Below are 16259 nucleotides of genomic sequence, written 5' to 3'. Positions count from 1 at the left end.
TCAAACCATGGTAGCTGGCCTAATGTGGAGGGATACACAAACGAAGTCCGCTTATACAAAGATTGTGTGGGAGATGTGGTGAATTCTATACTGCAAAGCATTATGCTGCTTACATAAGAGGAAGACACATTATCTCAAGTCCAAGTATGGCAAAGCTAATAAAGGGTGGGCAGACCAAAAATATGAGTGTCCCTAGAAGTAATAACAGTAAGGGGGATGAGGCTGTGCTTCATAGACAAACAACTAGTAGATCATATTTGTAGGTATTTGGTTCTTTTGGTGGAAAATGAGGTGCATAAAATTGTTAAGGCAATATGACAAGGGCCTATGTGGAGCACAATCATTTGCTTGGGAATGTTGGATGGATGTAAAAAGTGTGTAAAGTTTATAGTAGAAGGTAATAAGCTACATAATATTGCTTCCTCAAGATTATTTGGTAAAAGAAAACACAATTCAATGCACGTAGCATAGGTCATATAGTTCCATGTGGGTCAATACTTTTACATGCATATGTAACCCACTGAATAAAGAGCCTCCACTGGCTATTGAAGGATATTAGCCTATTTATTTCATAATCTAAGCCAAAAAGAGTAAAGGACTTGCTAGATAAAGGGGGTATTCATTGGATACCGTTCCATAGGGAGATGCCACACACATAGCACATGGAGATGGAGGGGGTATTCATGGAAATGAAATTATTTGAATCAAGATAGATCCTCTTTAGGAAAAAGACAACAAGGAGATCTGTTGGCTCTTTTACTTTCTCCTTCTATTGACATTCATTTTCTTTGTGCTATCCTCTACTTTAGAGGTTGATCTTCATATTTCTTCAATCAATGTTATCACCATTCTTATAGGTTCTTTGGTCTAGTTCTCTCTCACCAAAGGGATTTCCTTGCTACGAATTTTGGAATGAACTTATGGTAGTAATAGTTTCCACCTAGGAATTTCATGTTTCCTTCATTCCATTTGCTACTCATTGCGTATTTCATCCACAAATTGATAGGTATTCTAGTGAGAAGTTGTAAATATTCCAACACATGTAATGTCTATCCCAAATCTCTGTATAGGCATTGGATCCTAATCTTATAGGATGAAAAGTGTAATGAAACAACAAATGATGAAGCTAATACTTGCTCAAAGCCAACTTGTGACATTCACTTCATACTCTACTTTTCTTTACTATACACACACAATGAATTTCCTTCACATTCTTTTTATGAATCTTTTGTTGTAGCTTCTTTGGTATGTCTGTACCTTCAAAACACTTCTTCCATTATCAACCTTATTTTGTGCTATCTTCACCTTGGCATTTGGTGAACTTACATTCACTTTTTATATTCTTTTTTTGTGGCATATCTAGCATTAATGGATATCTCGTAGCATCACCAAACCCCATCACTAAGGCAATTGAAAAGCACTCAATGAGATTTCAAATTATCCCAAATTATGCATGGAGGTGGGCAACATTTTCCCCATGCGACCACAGATTTTGGTCCCATTTAGGTTGACCTTCCCCCATGTTTAACACCCATCATGATGGGCCTAGCATTGTATCTATTTTGGATACTAATGGACCCTCATTTAGCTATCATCTTTTTACTTTTGAGCCTCAAAATACTCACCACACGTATGTGATGCAGGATGCTTAAGGAGTGTTCAAGTCGATAAATGAGTGCATTGTAAACTAGATGATGAATCAAAATGACACTACACAAGTTATTTCTAAAGGAGTGCATTGTAAACCAGATGATGAATCAAAGTGACACTACACAAGTTATTTCTAAAGCATACCAAGCTTTCCCTTAGGTTTGAGGTCAAACTCCAAACGATATATTTGACTATGTTGAATGACATGTAATGCATAAATTGGAGCTCTCATTTAAGGATGTGTTGATAAGAAAATGTGAAAAGTTATTTCGATGATATTGCATAGAAAGGACCTTGAAATATGCCTTTCAATAGCGATATCTTCATCTCTCAAAAACAATAGACTGAATGTGAGTGTTAGGGAATTACCTCCATCTCTCAGAGACAATAGAGCAACACGAAAGAGAGAGAGAGAGAGAGAGAGAGAGAGAGAGAGAGAGAGAGAGAGAGAGAGAGAGAGAGAGCACTTAAGTGCATATATCTAGTTTTGTTGCATAATGACCTTCACATAGATTTAGGCATTGGAAAAGACAATATTGAAATTATGCATAAGGGTTTCTTGCGTATAATGTTTTATTTTTGGGAATACACATACCATTAAAAAAAATGTGGGTTGATATCACATAGAATCATGATCTAGACAAGTAAGAACAACATAATAAAGCTTATCTTTAAAGCAATAATGGAAAGAACATGAAGCAACATGTGATATAATAAAATATGATAGTTTAACTTATATATCCTTTAATGTCATGAGATATCCTTTTAGCATCCAATAAGAGAAGTAAGTATGCTATATGACAAGGGATAAAAAGTTAAATGAGGTTTTTAATTATGCTTTAAACATCTCAAAGCTACTGTGACCACAATAAAAAGTAATATAATGAGGATGAAATTTGAATGGGTTTTACAATGATGCTTTGCACATGTTAAAGTTGTTATGACTACAATATGCTAGAAGGAAAATAAGTAAGTTATATGACAAGGACAAAAAGTAATAGGATCTACAATGATCTTTACACATCTCAAAGTCATTATGAGGGCAATAAGCAAGGAGGAAAACAACAAGTTTTATGACAAGGATAAAAACTTAAATGGGATTTACAATGATGCTTTACACATCTCAAAGTTGTTATGCCTGCAATAAACTAAGGCAATGAATATTAATGCACTTAGGTGAGTTCATAGGTGGGTGAGTAGGCAAAAATTGGTATGGGAAAAATTTGTGGGCTAAGCCTAGAAGGAACAATGCAAAACGTAGGTTGAGCTCTAAATAACATTTAGTGGGGAGCCTAAGAGTATGGGTGAGGTGACTTTTTGAGAAGCCTAATATGTTAATCTTCATTTGAGAGGGAAGCGAAGGAGAACAAAAGAATAGTTCTCTTTTAGGTACCTTAACACACAAAAGGTGTACAACTTGTAGTCTTTATTGTTTAAGATTCCTAGATTTTTAGGGTATAATAGTAATCTCCTAGTGATAGAGGGAAGCAAAGGAGAAAAAAAGGGTAGTCCTCCTTTAGGTACCTCAACACACACAAGATGTACAACACAAATTCTGGATTGTTTAAGATTCCTAGTTTTTATTGGGATATATTAGTAATTTCCTAGTAATAGAATTGAAAGTTTTGTGCTAAAAAGCATAAATATGATAGTAAAATCCTAAGAAACTAAACGATGTTTGGTGATAACAATATCTTGACATTCTAAGAAGGGAACACACACAACGAGAACGCTTCTTTCATGCTTGTACTTTCTTGTGCAAATTAATGCATGTTGGTACTTTATGAGGCATCCAACCCGCGAAAGAGAGCTAGAAAATTGGTACATATTAGGAACAAGAGGAAATATTTTCTTCTTTGGTTTCGTCCTTTCAGTGAAATCTAATACAAATGCTAAGGTGAAAATATTATATTTAAGGAAGACTGGGTATTGAACATAAAGGGTGGGGGGGGAGGCTTTGAAAGAGATATTGATGATGTGCCTATTCATTAATATATCATATAAATGGTAAATTGAAAAAGATAATTGTTTAAGAAAATTGGGAGGTTGGTGGAAGGCTTGGAAAGAGAAGATGATAATATGTTCTAGTCATTGAGATTTGAGGCTTTACCACTTAAATTAATATGATTGAAGTTTGTGTTTGTTGGAATGTAAAATCAATTACAAGTTTGCAACTATTATTTATTGAGATGTTTCTTGATAAGACAACATGCTTTTACATAGATTTAGGCATTGAAACACTTTGGAACACTTATACAATTGATTTTCCCATTATCCAGAAGGGATCCTTGGATGGATTTTCCCTGCTCTTGGTCGATCACTCAAAGAAAAAAGTATGGATTGAGATCACATAAAATGTGTCATGGACTTAAAATGAAGTCTAGCATAATAAGAAATGTCATGGATTTAGACATGTAGCATAATAAAACTTATCTACAATAGTAGTCACATGAACAATATTTAAGTGAAACCTAGAGTAATATCTTCTTAAAATTGGGGGATATATGTTTAGCTACCATCCATAACTAGGGAAAAGAATCAGTAAGTGAAGGACAAGGCATACAAGAAATGCTATTAAAGAGGATAGGAGTGGGATGCATGATAATGTTGTACAGCTTCATAAGTTGTTACGATCGCGACAAGGAAGGGAAGGAATGGAGATTGATGTGCTTGGGTGAGCCTATAAGTGGGTGGATGCAAAAGAAAGAGTGGGCCAATGCTAGGATGAACAATGCAAAACAAAGGCAAAGCTTTGCACTATAGAGTGTGGTTAGGGTGACTTTTGGGATGCATATGGAAGTATAGATTCTTTCTCTTGAGATGGAAGCAAATAAGAGAGACAAGATATGCCTCCTTTTAGGTACGTTTACAATGTACATGCTTAATTGTTTGAGATTCCTAGGTTGAAAGAATCTTAGGATTTTCTTATTTATAGAGTTGAAAGCTCTTGCAATAACAAAAAATCTATGAAAGTAACACGAGTGACATTAACAAAATCCCAACATCTTACAAAGATAACATTTGCATTAAGAGTAGCCAAATAAGGACTAGCTTCTTCTTTTGTGTTTTATACTCTCATGCAAATGGTACTTGTGCCATGCAGTTATTTCATGGTAACATGGGAGAAATAAGGAGGAGCCACTTCTTGTGTTAGAGAAGAGAGTTACTCACGTGAAACATGAATTGTGTAAAGGATGATGCTACCTAGTCGTAAGATACATCTGTGTGAATTTTAGATGAACGAGCAATGCTACGATTCGTTCTTATTAATTGCGTGTAATAAAATATATATTGATATTGAAATGTGGGAGGGGCGATGCGACTTGCAGGGTGGTCACATGGGAGGCATTAAATTGAAAGGATAGAAAAAGGGAAGATTTTCGGGGGTAGAAAAGAAGGTGAAATCTTTGAGCTGAGAGCACTGAGGAGGAGGGTGCTGCTGCTGAGCACGAGCACCCTCTTCATTTTGCATCGTCCAGCCATGCATCCCTGACTCCTCCCCCTTCCTAGATCAAATGCACTCCTCCAACCTTCCTTCTCACCTCCTTCCCTCGCTCTATCGACTTCACTTTCGAAGATCTCGAACGAGGATCGCAGCTGGCCACATCGGCCAGTCGCACTCTCACCTCATTCGGATTCGACACAGAGCACAATCCGTAGCTCCTTTTCGGCCGCTGGCGAAGGAACAGGTCCTCCGCGTTCATGGTCTTTTCCTTGCTGAATTTTTCTTGAGGCTGATTCCCCGTCTCAGACCATGCCTCAGAAGCAGCAACTGAACTTCTTGGAGCCAGATGAGCAACAAGCTGCTGCCAAAGCAGGAGCAGAAGAGCCGGAAGAAGAAGAGGAGGAGGAGGAGGCTGTTGCCGCAGTGGCTAGCAGCAGGAGGGCCCGAAAGAGAGATAGGAGGAGATCGTCGTCCGTCAGCAGCAGCTTAGGCGGGCTCTATTCTTCCTCTATCGCTAAATATCCCCACTCCTCCTCCGGCTTTCGTCTCAAGCGTGCGTTTCTCGTAGCGCGACGCGGTGGCCCAAGCACCCCCGTCCCGAGCTGGAAGTTCTTCGAGAATCCTTTTTCTGATGCCATGGCTGCTGTGGCGGCGGAGCAGCAGCAGCAGCACCACCATCACCCAGGCCGACGCCTTCCCGTCTCTGCGCGCCGACTGGCAGCCACTCTTTGGGAGCTACAGGAAGTTCCGTTATCTAAAAGTGGGCCGAATAGAATTCAAGCAATTCAGGAGGAGCAGCAGCAGCAACGCAACAGAAATTTTGCGTCTAAGCGCTTGATTCTGCATGGGCAATTCCTCTCACCCGCGTCAAGCCGAATCAGCCATGGATCGCATAGAAGGTCGTCGATACAGTCTAAGGTATGTTTCCTCATTATTCTGAAGTTGTTGAATCTCTTATCACAAGACGTCTTTCTTTATTCTCGGATAGTAGATCTGGCACCTTGGCTCCCTGAAGCAACGGTTTTGGTGTATCAGTAATAATTTTCTCCTCTCTGAACTCTGTCTTTTCCGGGGCATTTGGGGATGGCGCAAAAACCAGCAACCTCATTCCGGGGGAAAAACGGCGGGTGCACGGTCTCAACTGCTCAGATTACTGGCAAGGCACAGGGAACGGAGGGCTGCACGACTGACCGATGATTCTATCGCTGAGGTATTGCATGCTGTATAAACTTATTGAATGCGGTATCAGTATGCTCGTCTTTTGCGGCGGAGAGTGGATACGTTATTGTGCATTGGCCTGCAGCGACTTACCGTTTCTTAGGACGTAAGTAGGGATCTCGAAGGTAAGTGCACCTTATGTTATGGTGAAGTTTATGGTTTAGCCTTTGTGTTGGTCTCTGATCATGTCGCTTCGCACATGTTTCTGTTCTTGTTCAAGAGTTTTAGCTCAGAATACGAGTGTGCTTCTCATTGATTTCTGGTGGATGCTTTCTTTTATTCTGTCATTGACCTCGGTAGGGCTCCACTTTCACTTTTCAGGTTGGAGCTGCTGGCAGAGCTATCAGTCCATCAAATTCCGTTCTTGATGTGAAGGCCATTCCCAGGAATTTGGGTTGCGGGCCAACAACCACGGCTGATCTATTGAAGGTGTTGAATCATGTTTGGAGTCTAGAGGAGCAACATGCATCTAGCATGTCATTGGTGGCTACATTGCGTTCTGAGTTAGATCTTGCTCGTAGTCAATTGCAGGAGCTTATGCTCAATGAAACAACTCATCGCAAGGAAGTTGAGAACATGACAAAGAGAATAGCTGAAGAGAAGGCACTATGGCTGGAGCAACAGCAAGAGAATACCAGGTTGGCTGTGCAGTCAATTAGGAAGGAACTCGAGGATGAAAGAAAAGCAAAGCAGAGGCTTGAGATGCTTCACAGAAGGGTAGCAAGAGATCTTCATGAGGTTAAGAGAACTTTGAGAAAAGCCGTACAAGATCTTGAGAGGGAAAGGAAAGCTCGAGAACTGATGGAAGATGTTTGTGATGAACTAGCCAGAGAGATTGGAGACGACAAAGCAAGAGTAGAGGAGCTGAAGCGAGAGTCTGTTAAAGTAAGAGAAGAAGTGGAACAAGAGCGAAAGATGCTTCAGATGGCTGAAATTTGGCGAGAGGAAAGGGTCCAAATGAAGCTGATGGAGGCAAAGTTGGAATTGGAAGAAAAAAATGCAGCGCTTGATAAGCTGAGGAGTGAGCTCGAGTCTTTTCTCAAGGCCAAAAGAGCAGGTGGTTTGAAGGATGAAGGAGACCACACAACAGCAGATAAGCAGGACATGCGTAGACATTCTTTGGATGCAGTTATAGGTCGTAACTTGGCTGACTCATTTCATCCAAGAAAAGGCATGCTTTCAGGTCGGAATTCTGTTGATTCACTTCATGGCAGTGAAAGCAGGCCAAGTGCACGTAAAATCCAAGGACCTGATGATGATCTCTCTGGTGATGATGATGATCTGCACTCAATTGAGCTAAATAATGAACCATTTGTAAAATCTAGCAGTAGTCAATGGGGACACTATTCTTACCTACAGCAGGATGTTGAAAGCAGGGGAAGGAGGTCTACCGATCTAAGAGTTCCAAGTGTTGACAGGTTGAAGCAATGGCAAGCAGGACAATCTCAAAGCCTTGAACGAACCAGAAGTGCCCAATTTGATTCAGGAATGAGGGGGGAAGACAGAAGAGAAAACGATATTCATTGGGGCCACACACAAGATTCTCAGTGGATAGAGCGACACATAGAAAGAGGTGAAATGAGGGAGTGTCAAGCTCGACGACTTTCAACAGGGGAAATCATGAACTCATGGCAAAGCGATAACGAAGATTCACAAGGACATCTCTCTTTCAGTTCAAAGGTGATGGGAAGGAATATACAAGGGCATACTGACGGCTTTTTAAAAGCTGGAGGTGCTGTACTTGAAGATTCTCGTCTTCACTATAGAGAAACTGCAAAATTAGAATCATCTGGAAGCAATGCTGCCAGGCAGCAACACATGGCAGGAGGCAGTAGAGATCTGCATGCTAACTCAGTATATGCTCCTATGCATCAGCTGCCACATGTAACATCCAGTCCAACTCGTCAATGGAACCATTATTGTTCCTCTCCAGATGCAGGAAGCCCGCGGAAAGGAAGGATGAGTAAGGATTCAAGTGAGATGTCAAAAGGTTCGAGGGACAACAGCCTGGCAGCAAAGCTTTTGGAAGCAAAGTTAGAGGGCCAGCAGGTTCGCTTGAGAGGAGGCAAGGGCTTCTAACTTTCATTGAGGGGCTGTTGTTCTGGTTTGACAGGGGACTTTTGGCATAGTTGAAGTCTGTATGCTAGAAACTGGGTTCTATTTGATGTACAGTAGCAGTGCTGTTGCAAGAAATTGTAGTCAATATCATCACTGCCAATACCATGCAGGTAACATGCAACTTCTCAGAGAGCCTGATTGGAACCTTATGCTGGCAGAAAGATATCGAGATATCGAGCAATCCTGTGAATGGATTTTTATCTCAAAGTTGCACAATTTACGGAGTTCAGCCTGCCTCACAAAAAGAGGATCCCTCTCTGATTTTGCTTTCCATGTGGAAGCGTGTGTAGGTCTCATTGGTTGAATTTGTTGGTTTTGTTAGTTAAGAGTGCACATTTTTGGTCCGCAGTTTTCAAATGTATTCCTAAGTGTTTGCAAAGATGTTTCTACGATTCATGAAACTGGGAGTTTTGTACATAGGACTTCACTACATAGCTTGATTATTGCAGATGTCATTTGATTCTATGATGGTAATGGCCAGGGCAGTCTGTATGCACGTGCCAACTGACCCGATATCTTGATTATCACAGATGTCATTTGATTATTTGATGGCAAGAGCAATGGCAAGGGCAGTCTGTATGCACGTGCCAACTGACCCATCCGATAGTTTGATTATCGCAGATGTCATTCGATTGTTTGATGGCAAGAGCCACGGCAGTCTATATGATGGTGGCCTTGGCTAAGAGTGTGTTCAAGTGGGAGCTCAGGTTTGCAACCAAACTGTCCCTGTCGGCAACTGGTTTTATTGCTAGCCCCTAACTCAAGAGCAGGGGCTCAAGCAGCAATCAGGTTTTCCTCGAAAACCCCCACACGTGAATCCAAACTGAAATTTCAAGTTTGCAAACCACGTGCACCTCGCTTCCTAGGTGACAGCGATTGCTCTTCGATGCCAGCACGAATCCGCAACTGCCAATGCTAGATGTGTATGCTTTTAGAGGGTTTCACGTTAAGGCGAAGCATTTTGTCACAAGGTCCCTGGCCTACTGTGCTATAGTATGGCTTTGTTTGTTAGCACTGGTTCACAGAGACAAGCCCTTAGGAATCGATTTGGGACCGAGCCATCGCAAGAGAGGTGCGTGGAGCAAGAAGCACATCGAGAGGCAAACGAGCTGCAAGGTGATCCACGCCATTCGGTATTCTTTCCATGTCTAACAAGGAATGAAGGCATCGTTCCTATCAGTGATTGAATTACCTCGTTCCTATCAGTGATTGAATTACCAAAACTCTCTCCTTATTGGAAACCTAACATAAATGTTGACGAGTAACTGGGCCTCCGCATCTCAACCGTCCTAAGTCCGTGTCGGGGACGCTTCTCCTTCAATTGGATAGCATCGGCTGTAACGCAGCTACAGCCAACTCTTCCTCTTTGGGCCATCACCCTGCAAGAAACGAGTAACCCACCACTCACGGTGGTCTCAACCTCCAGCGAGCATACGGCTCAGTTCGCAAAAGCCTCGTCCTCAACTATTTCCTTGCTGTCGCGAAGATGGCACTCCCTCACGAGATGGATGGGGCGACCTTGCTGCAGAGTCAGAGGCTTCTTCTATGAATTCATCTCCATCACTAACGGTAAGGGGACTGTTTACACACCACCCAAGGGCTCCAAGGACACCCCGCCAAGGACACCGCGGTCGCAACTTGTGAGCGCCCAAAAAGAGTCTTGGGCAATCGTGTGAGCGCAGCAGACAGAAGAGGTAGGCAAGAGAGGAGTGAGAGGAAGGAGAGAGAGAGAGAGAGAAGAGACAACAAAGAGACCCTTCTCAGTGCCGACCATCCTTTTTGAAACAAGGTGGGGATCCCACCAAGGCCCTCTCTTTTGGAGTGACAGTATAAGTCTAAGTGTAAGCTCCATAAATATTTTCAATTACTTATAAAAGGGAAAGGATGGGTGTAAATTGGAAGGAAAGGAAAAGAGAAAGCAATTGAAGGTGGGGAAAGGTGGTTGGAAGGAAAAGCAAAAGAGAAAAAGCAAGTGAAGGTGAAGGAATATCCGGAAAGGTGGATGAGTGAAAGAGAGAGAAAAGAGGTATGTAGTGGAAGGACCATTAAATAAAAGTGAGGACGGGCCTATTTTGGCAAGAGTAATATAAAGGTGGTGTCATACAAGAGACAAAGGGAGCCTCTATCTTTAGAGAGAAATGCCTAACAATAGACAAAACCATTTAGGATTTCCATAACAAAAGACCAGAACATTTAGGATCTCCACAAGCAAACAAAAACCTTAAACCCTAAACACATTAGAAGCTCTTAAACTACTACTAACACACACTAAAAGCTCATACTAACCACAATTTAGATGGTCAAATTGACCAAATGGACTAACTTCAAAACTATGGACCTAAAAACCAGGACCCTTTGCACGGTTAAAAAATTGAGAAACGTTTGTTGTGAGCTTCTTGGTTTTAAAAAGTTTGAGTGCTTTCCATGGAGACCCCCTCTACACACTGCGCAACAATTTTCCAACAATGGCTTTGTAATTTGTGGGATGTCGAACACAGGACTCAACAGTTTGGTCATGGGTGTGTGTAATAATGTCTGTCCATTGCTTGCCCATCCTTAAAAAACTCACTTCTTATTGGTTTATTCGTATGGGCACCTCTCCTTGTGTAAAGAGCTTGAAATGTTTCATTTCATAATTTCGATTCTGTTAGCATTTTTGTAATGATTTGATGTCCGGGGAGTTGGGCTATGAGCTCTCTTGTTTTGTGGTCAAATACATGTAAACATATGGGGAAAGTTGTCGAAATATCCATAGCGATTGCTCTTTGTATATATATCCTCTAGTGCACAGGGTCGCACTTGATAAGTGGGCCATCATGCTCGTTTTTGGTTTGAGCATGGTTCCCTCTAGTATATGGTATGGACCTCAGTGACGCCTTCGACATTAATACTCCTCCAAGCACATGACCTTTGAGTTGATGGCATGACCCGAGTTCTCCTGTGAGTAGTGGTTGATTCAAGATGCCTTTTGGTAGTCTCAAGGATCTCGGTTGTAGTTTGAGGGGTATATGTAGGGTATATGTCAATAAGCTTTGGCCTCAACTAAATTAGCAGCTAGGCTATATTTATATATGTATAAATATTTATCCACGTAGATGTTGTAAAGTTTTTGAAATGTATGTATTAAGTTTCTCATGGTTTTGGAAAATGATGTTGGGTTATGACCCTTCAATTGGTAATTCAACTTAACGAAGCTTGGCTTTAATGATAGGCATAACTAAGTAGATTAACTCTTAAAAGAGGCTCACAAGAAGAATAAATTAACACCAAGGTTGATCATACGAAGATCAAAGATCTATAAGGACTAGAAAATCTAATTGTTAGGAGGACGTAAATTTATGGAAATTTTGATTTGCGACTCCTGTAATTTGCATGTGACTACCTTGGAGCCATGGGGCACGGAAGTCTGGCCACGTGTGCGGGACTTGGGGAATTAAAATTCCTAGCGGGCCCTTAGAAATTGTGAATGTGAAGGCCAATTACTAGGCAATTAATTCCAAGGACCAGTGCATGCAATAGAGGGGCAAAAGAGTGGTGCAATTGAAATTTGCTATTTTTGGCATGAGACTCCAAAAGCAATAGGGGACACCTGTTTGGCATGCAGTCGACCAAATTCAAGCCATAAAGAGGGAGGAAGTGAATCACAATTTGCAGGGAGAGGATCTGTGACCAGGGCAACCGGCTTTCTGGTTGAGTTTTGGTCTTCTGTTGCAGCTGGTGACCTCTAGGAGGCAGGATGACTTGTTTGGATGTTGCTCTCGCTGCTAGAAGCTGAGCAAGAAGTGCTACGAATTCCCTATAGACTGGTTTTGTTGTTTGCTGGTCCCAAAAGTGCTACGAATTCTTCTACAGGTTGATGTCACTGATTTTGGGCTCCAGGAGGAGAAGCAACCCTTCTTGCTGCTTCCCGAGTTAAAGGCAGGTTGCAGAAAGTGGGGCAAACTGGTTTTTGGCTAGTTTCTGTTAGCTGTTGATGATTTCGAGGCCTTTTCCAGGTGGGGCGACTTGTTTTGGAGTTGCCTTTGGGCTGTGCTAGGGACGAATCATCTACTCTTTGTTGCATTCAGGGTTTTCTAGCTCAAACGACCTGATTCCTGTGGATTTTGGGTAGAGGAAGGCTAGTTTTTGCCTGCTATTTGCTATATCCGGATGGGTTGTTGGTTGGTTATTGTGTTTGGTATTGCTTCCAAGTAGAAGAAGAATGTTTCATGCTGTTATGTAGTGACAGGGTGACTACATATAGGGGTGACTTGTTTTGGAAGGGTTTTCATCATTGGATGTGCCAGACTTTTGGCTATCTTTGGCTTTTTTGCAACTGTTTGGCCGTGTTTGGCTGGTTGGGCACTTGGTTGTACAGGTGTAGTAAGCATACAGATAGTTTATGCCTTGGGGTTTTGTTGCACGCTTGGTTGGAAGGAAGACTGCGTGATTGCCTAGTGATTGGATGCATATTTGCCATATAAAGTTGAGTAGGAACTGTAGGGTGTGCAAGATATTGGAAGTCTGTGGGCAATGGTTTGCTTGTGGTGCAGCTTTCAGGAGACCTTGTAATCAGCCTCTTGGCTTTATATGAATATTAAAGAAATATTGCAAGGGGCGCTAGTGTTTGGGACCGATCGGTGTCTTTGTTTCTAAGTAGGAGCGCTCTAGCTCCCTGTGATGTGGTGATTAATATATTGATTATTTACTGTGTATGTTGTGGTTAAAGTGGATCTTACCACTCTTTGATTAGTGAAGGATGGTTTCATGGTTCCATTGCTGGGACCCACCAAACTTTTTCAAGAGGTAAGCTTGTGGTTGGCTTGGTGCAAGTCCATCAGACTAGGCAACTCTCACGAAAGAGGAAGACGAAGAGAGGATGTCACAGACCCCTAGTGATGACCAGGGCATGAGAGGTGAATCCCAGCATGTTGCTGAGCATCAGGTTGACAATACTGATATGTAGATTTCTTCAAGGCACAGTTGCAGAGCTTTATGAGTGCTTTTTCTCAATTCACATGTGGGGAGGGGGGGTGGTGGTGGATGGGGGGGGGGGGGCAGAGGGGGGGGTGGTGGTGGGTGGGTTGGAGGGGGGTAGGTGGTGGAAACTTGACGGATGAAAAAATTTGACGAAAATTTAAAGGGAGGAGGAGGTGATCAACTCCAATGCTCTCCCGATGTAACAAGATTGTGGAGGGTGAATGGACGGTGGGTGGATGGCTAGGTTATCGCTGTGAGAAGGGCTCGAAATAATTCACCGATGAGGATGGGAGTAGGGTGGTGGTTGATGGAGAGGGAGGAGGTTCTTACATAGGGCTCGGAATGGGGAAGAGGATGGAGGCTAGATGTGGAAGAAGAAGAATGAGGGGGTGGAGTGGGTTTTTATAGGAATGGGTTTAGGGTTAGGGTCAAACCCTAAACTCTTCCTAGGCCATAACTTTTCATGGTTAGCTCAGATCACTCTTCTGTAAAAGGTGAAATGTTTGAAATTGCGAGCTCTACGCATTGGTGTCCATTACATAGCCTAATTTGTTCTTCAAGTGGCTTCTTTTTAAGAAATAAAGAAAATTTCTTAAGGCAGTACCCCAAGGTTGATGCTTGGGGTTGATACTTTTGGCTACAGTTGGAAAAACAAATTTGCTCTCCTTGCAAGGGTTGAGGGACTAAGGGTTTAGGGGGAGCATAGGAGTGGGAGAGGAAGAAGTGTAAGAGCAGCGGGGGGAAAGAGAGAGAGGAGGAGGGAGGAGCAAAGGGAGGAGAAGGGAGGAGGAAAGGAGGAGAAGGGAGGAGGAGGGAGGAGGAGAGGGAGGAGGAGGAAGGAGGAGGAAGGAGGAGAGGGGTTGCAAGGTTGGAGGAGAAGGGAGGAGAAGTTGCAAGGTTAGGACATGCTTTTGGATATGGAGTGCAAGGAAGCATGGACACTTGGAGACAATTGCTTGGAATACCAAAGTAGAACTCAAGACAATGCCCCAAAGAGTGTGGGCTTCATTCCATTATGGGGTATTTATACAAGTTGAAGAGATTCTCTCTCTGCATGTAGGAATTGTAAGACATTCTCTCTCTACATGTAGAACTTGCATCTAGGATGTGCATATAGAAATTGCATGTTGCATGTTGCATGTAGAACATGCATGTACAAACTGCATGTAGGAATCGTATGTAGAACTTGCATGTATGCAAGTACAAGCAGTCTCTCTGCATGTAGGAATTGTAAGACATTCTCTCTCTACATGTAGAACTTGCATCTAGGATGTGCATATAGAAATTGCATGTTGCATGTAGGAGTTGCATGTTGCATGTAGAACATGCATGTACAAACTGCATGTAGGAATCGTATGTAGAACTTGCATGTAGAACATGTGTTGCATGTAGGACTTGCATGCTGAAGATGCATGTTGAGGATTCCTAAGAGAGATTATTCCTAGCCTTATGCAAGTACAAGCGGAGCTTTGCCGCTACTCTACACACACATTCTGTGCTACTTAAGTCCATGTTGGCACAAAGACAACACTTGGCATGAGCCTCTCATAGACCACGTCCCCTCCAGAGATACAGATGTAGGCATCCAACCCTAGTGGCAGATCCTATTTTTGCAACACCAGGCATTTTAGCAAACTTACTGCTGTGCTATTCGGAACCACCGAGTTGATCCTACTTACATGTGTTGAGAGACCACGCTCAACATCATGTGATTACATGTGCATAGCACTAACACATATAGAGTGGTATAAAGGAAAGGGTTAGATGCCCTAACCCTAACCCTAACCCTAAATGGGTTTGTATATATTCTACATTTCAACTAAATCTAGTGTACAGCTAGTCATTTGTGGTGTGCTTTCTAGCTGTTCCCTCTCTCCTCATCTCCACTTTTCTCTCCCCTCTTCATATTTTGTCATGGTATCAGAGCATGGTTCTGCCTTCCGCTATTGAGACGCCATCCTTATGTGAGAGATCGAGAGATTGAGTGATTGAGTTTCCATTCTTTCATTCCGTTGATGAAAGATATCCATTCATTCTGCTTTCTAGCTGTTCCCTCTCATTTGTGGTGTGCTTTCTAGCTGTTCCCTCTCTCATCTCCACTCTTCTCTCCCCTCTTCATATTTTGTCATGGTATCAGAGCATGGTTCTGCCTTCCGCTATTGAGATGCCATCCTTGTGTGAGAGATCGAGAGATTGAGTGATTGAGTTTCCATTCTTTCATTCCGTTGATGAAAGATATCCATTCATTCTGCTTTGAAAAATTTCTGCTCATGTGAGAGATTTCCATCCATTCAACTCCATTGTGCAAGAGTTCTTTCAGAGGTTGAGTTCATTCTTCTTGTGGAAGAATTTTGCTCATTGTGATGTGAGATAGAGAGCTTTGAGAGAAAGATAAGGAGAGTTCCGTGATATTTCTGAGAGTCAACACAAGCAGGCTCGGTCGTCAACACAAGCAAGTTGACTCATACAAGTGACTAAGCCCCTTACGGCGGCTTTCTAGTCCATGCAAGAAATCACATCATCATCTACTACAACTTCACAAACATGAGCTGCAATGCCCGTCTGTAGAGCCACCTCTACAATGGAAGTGAAATAAATGCCATACTCATCAGCCAACTCTACAGCTCCGCCATCAGCAAAACGACTTACAACTCATTCCTCTTGTACAATGACTTGCAATCGGGCTCAATGCACAGAGACTGGACGGAGAGTAGTGTAGGAGAATTGACCTATGAAACTTGCATATCTAAAGCATTGCAAGCTTCATCAATCATGCACCCGTTATCTGCCGTTTGAGAGCCATCCATACCTGGGCGGATGAGGCTTTTGTGGAGGACATCGTCCTTGCGTGAGATCTGGATGAAGAGAC

The 16259-nt window shown here is 42.4% G+C and overlaps 1 protein-coding gene across 1 annotated transcript; it reads left to right on the top strand.

Annotated features, from left to right (window-relative positions):
- Window positions 1–5119: 5119 nt before the first annotated feature.
- Window positions 5120–8794, top strand: LOC147882153 (uncharacterized). Its single transcript, XM_087401684.1, has 3 exons — window positions 5120–6013; window positions 6195–6305; window positions 6635–8794. The coding sequence occupies exons 1-3, from the start codon at window positions 5405–5407 to the stop codon at window positions 8390–8392; spliced, it is 2478 nt and encodes an 825-aa protein (XP_087257810.1). The 5' UTR covers window positions 5120–5404; the 3' UTR covers window positions 8393–8794.
- The last annotated feature ends 7465 nt before the right edge of the window (window positions 8795–16259 follow it).

The sequence above is a fragment of the Dipteris shenzhenensis genome, chromosome 30, assembly GCF_047967505.1.
Source record: "Dipteris shenzhenensis isolate YYH24624 ecotype China chromosome 30, Dip_SZ_1.0, whole genome shotgun sequence".
NCBI lineage: Eukaryota > Viridiplantae > Streptophyta > Polypodiopsida > Gleicheniales > Dipteridaceae > Dipteris > Dipteris shenzhenensis.
This window is presented reverse-complemented; position numbering and strand designations above follow the sequence as displayed.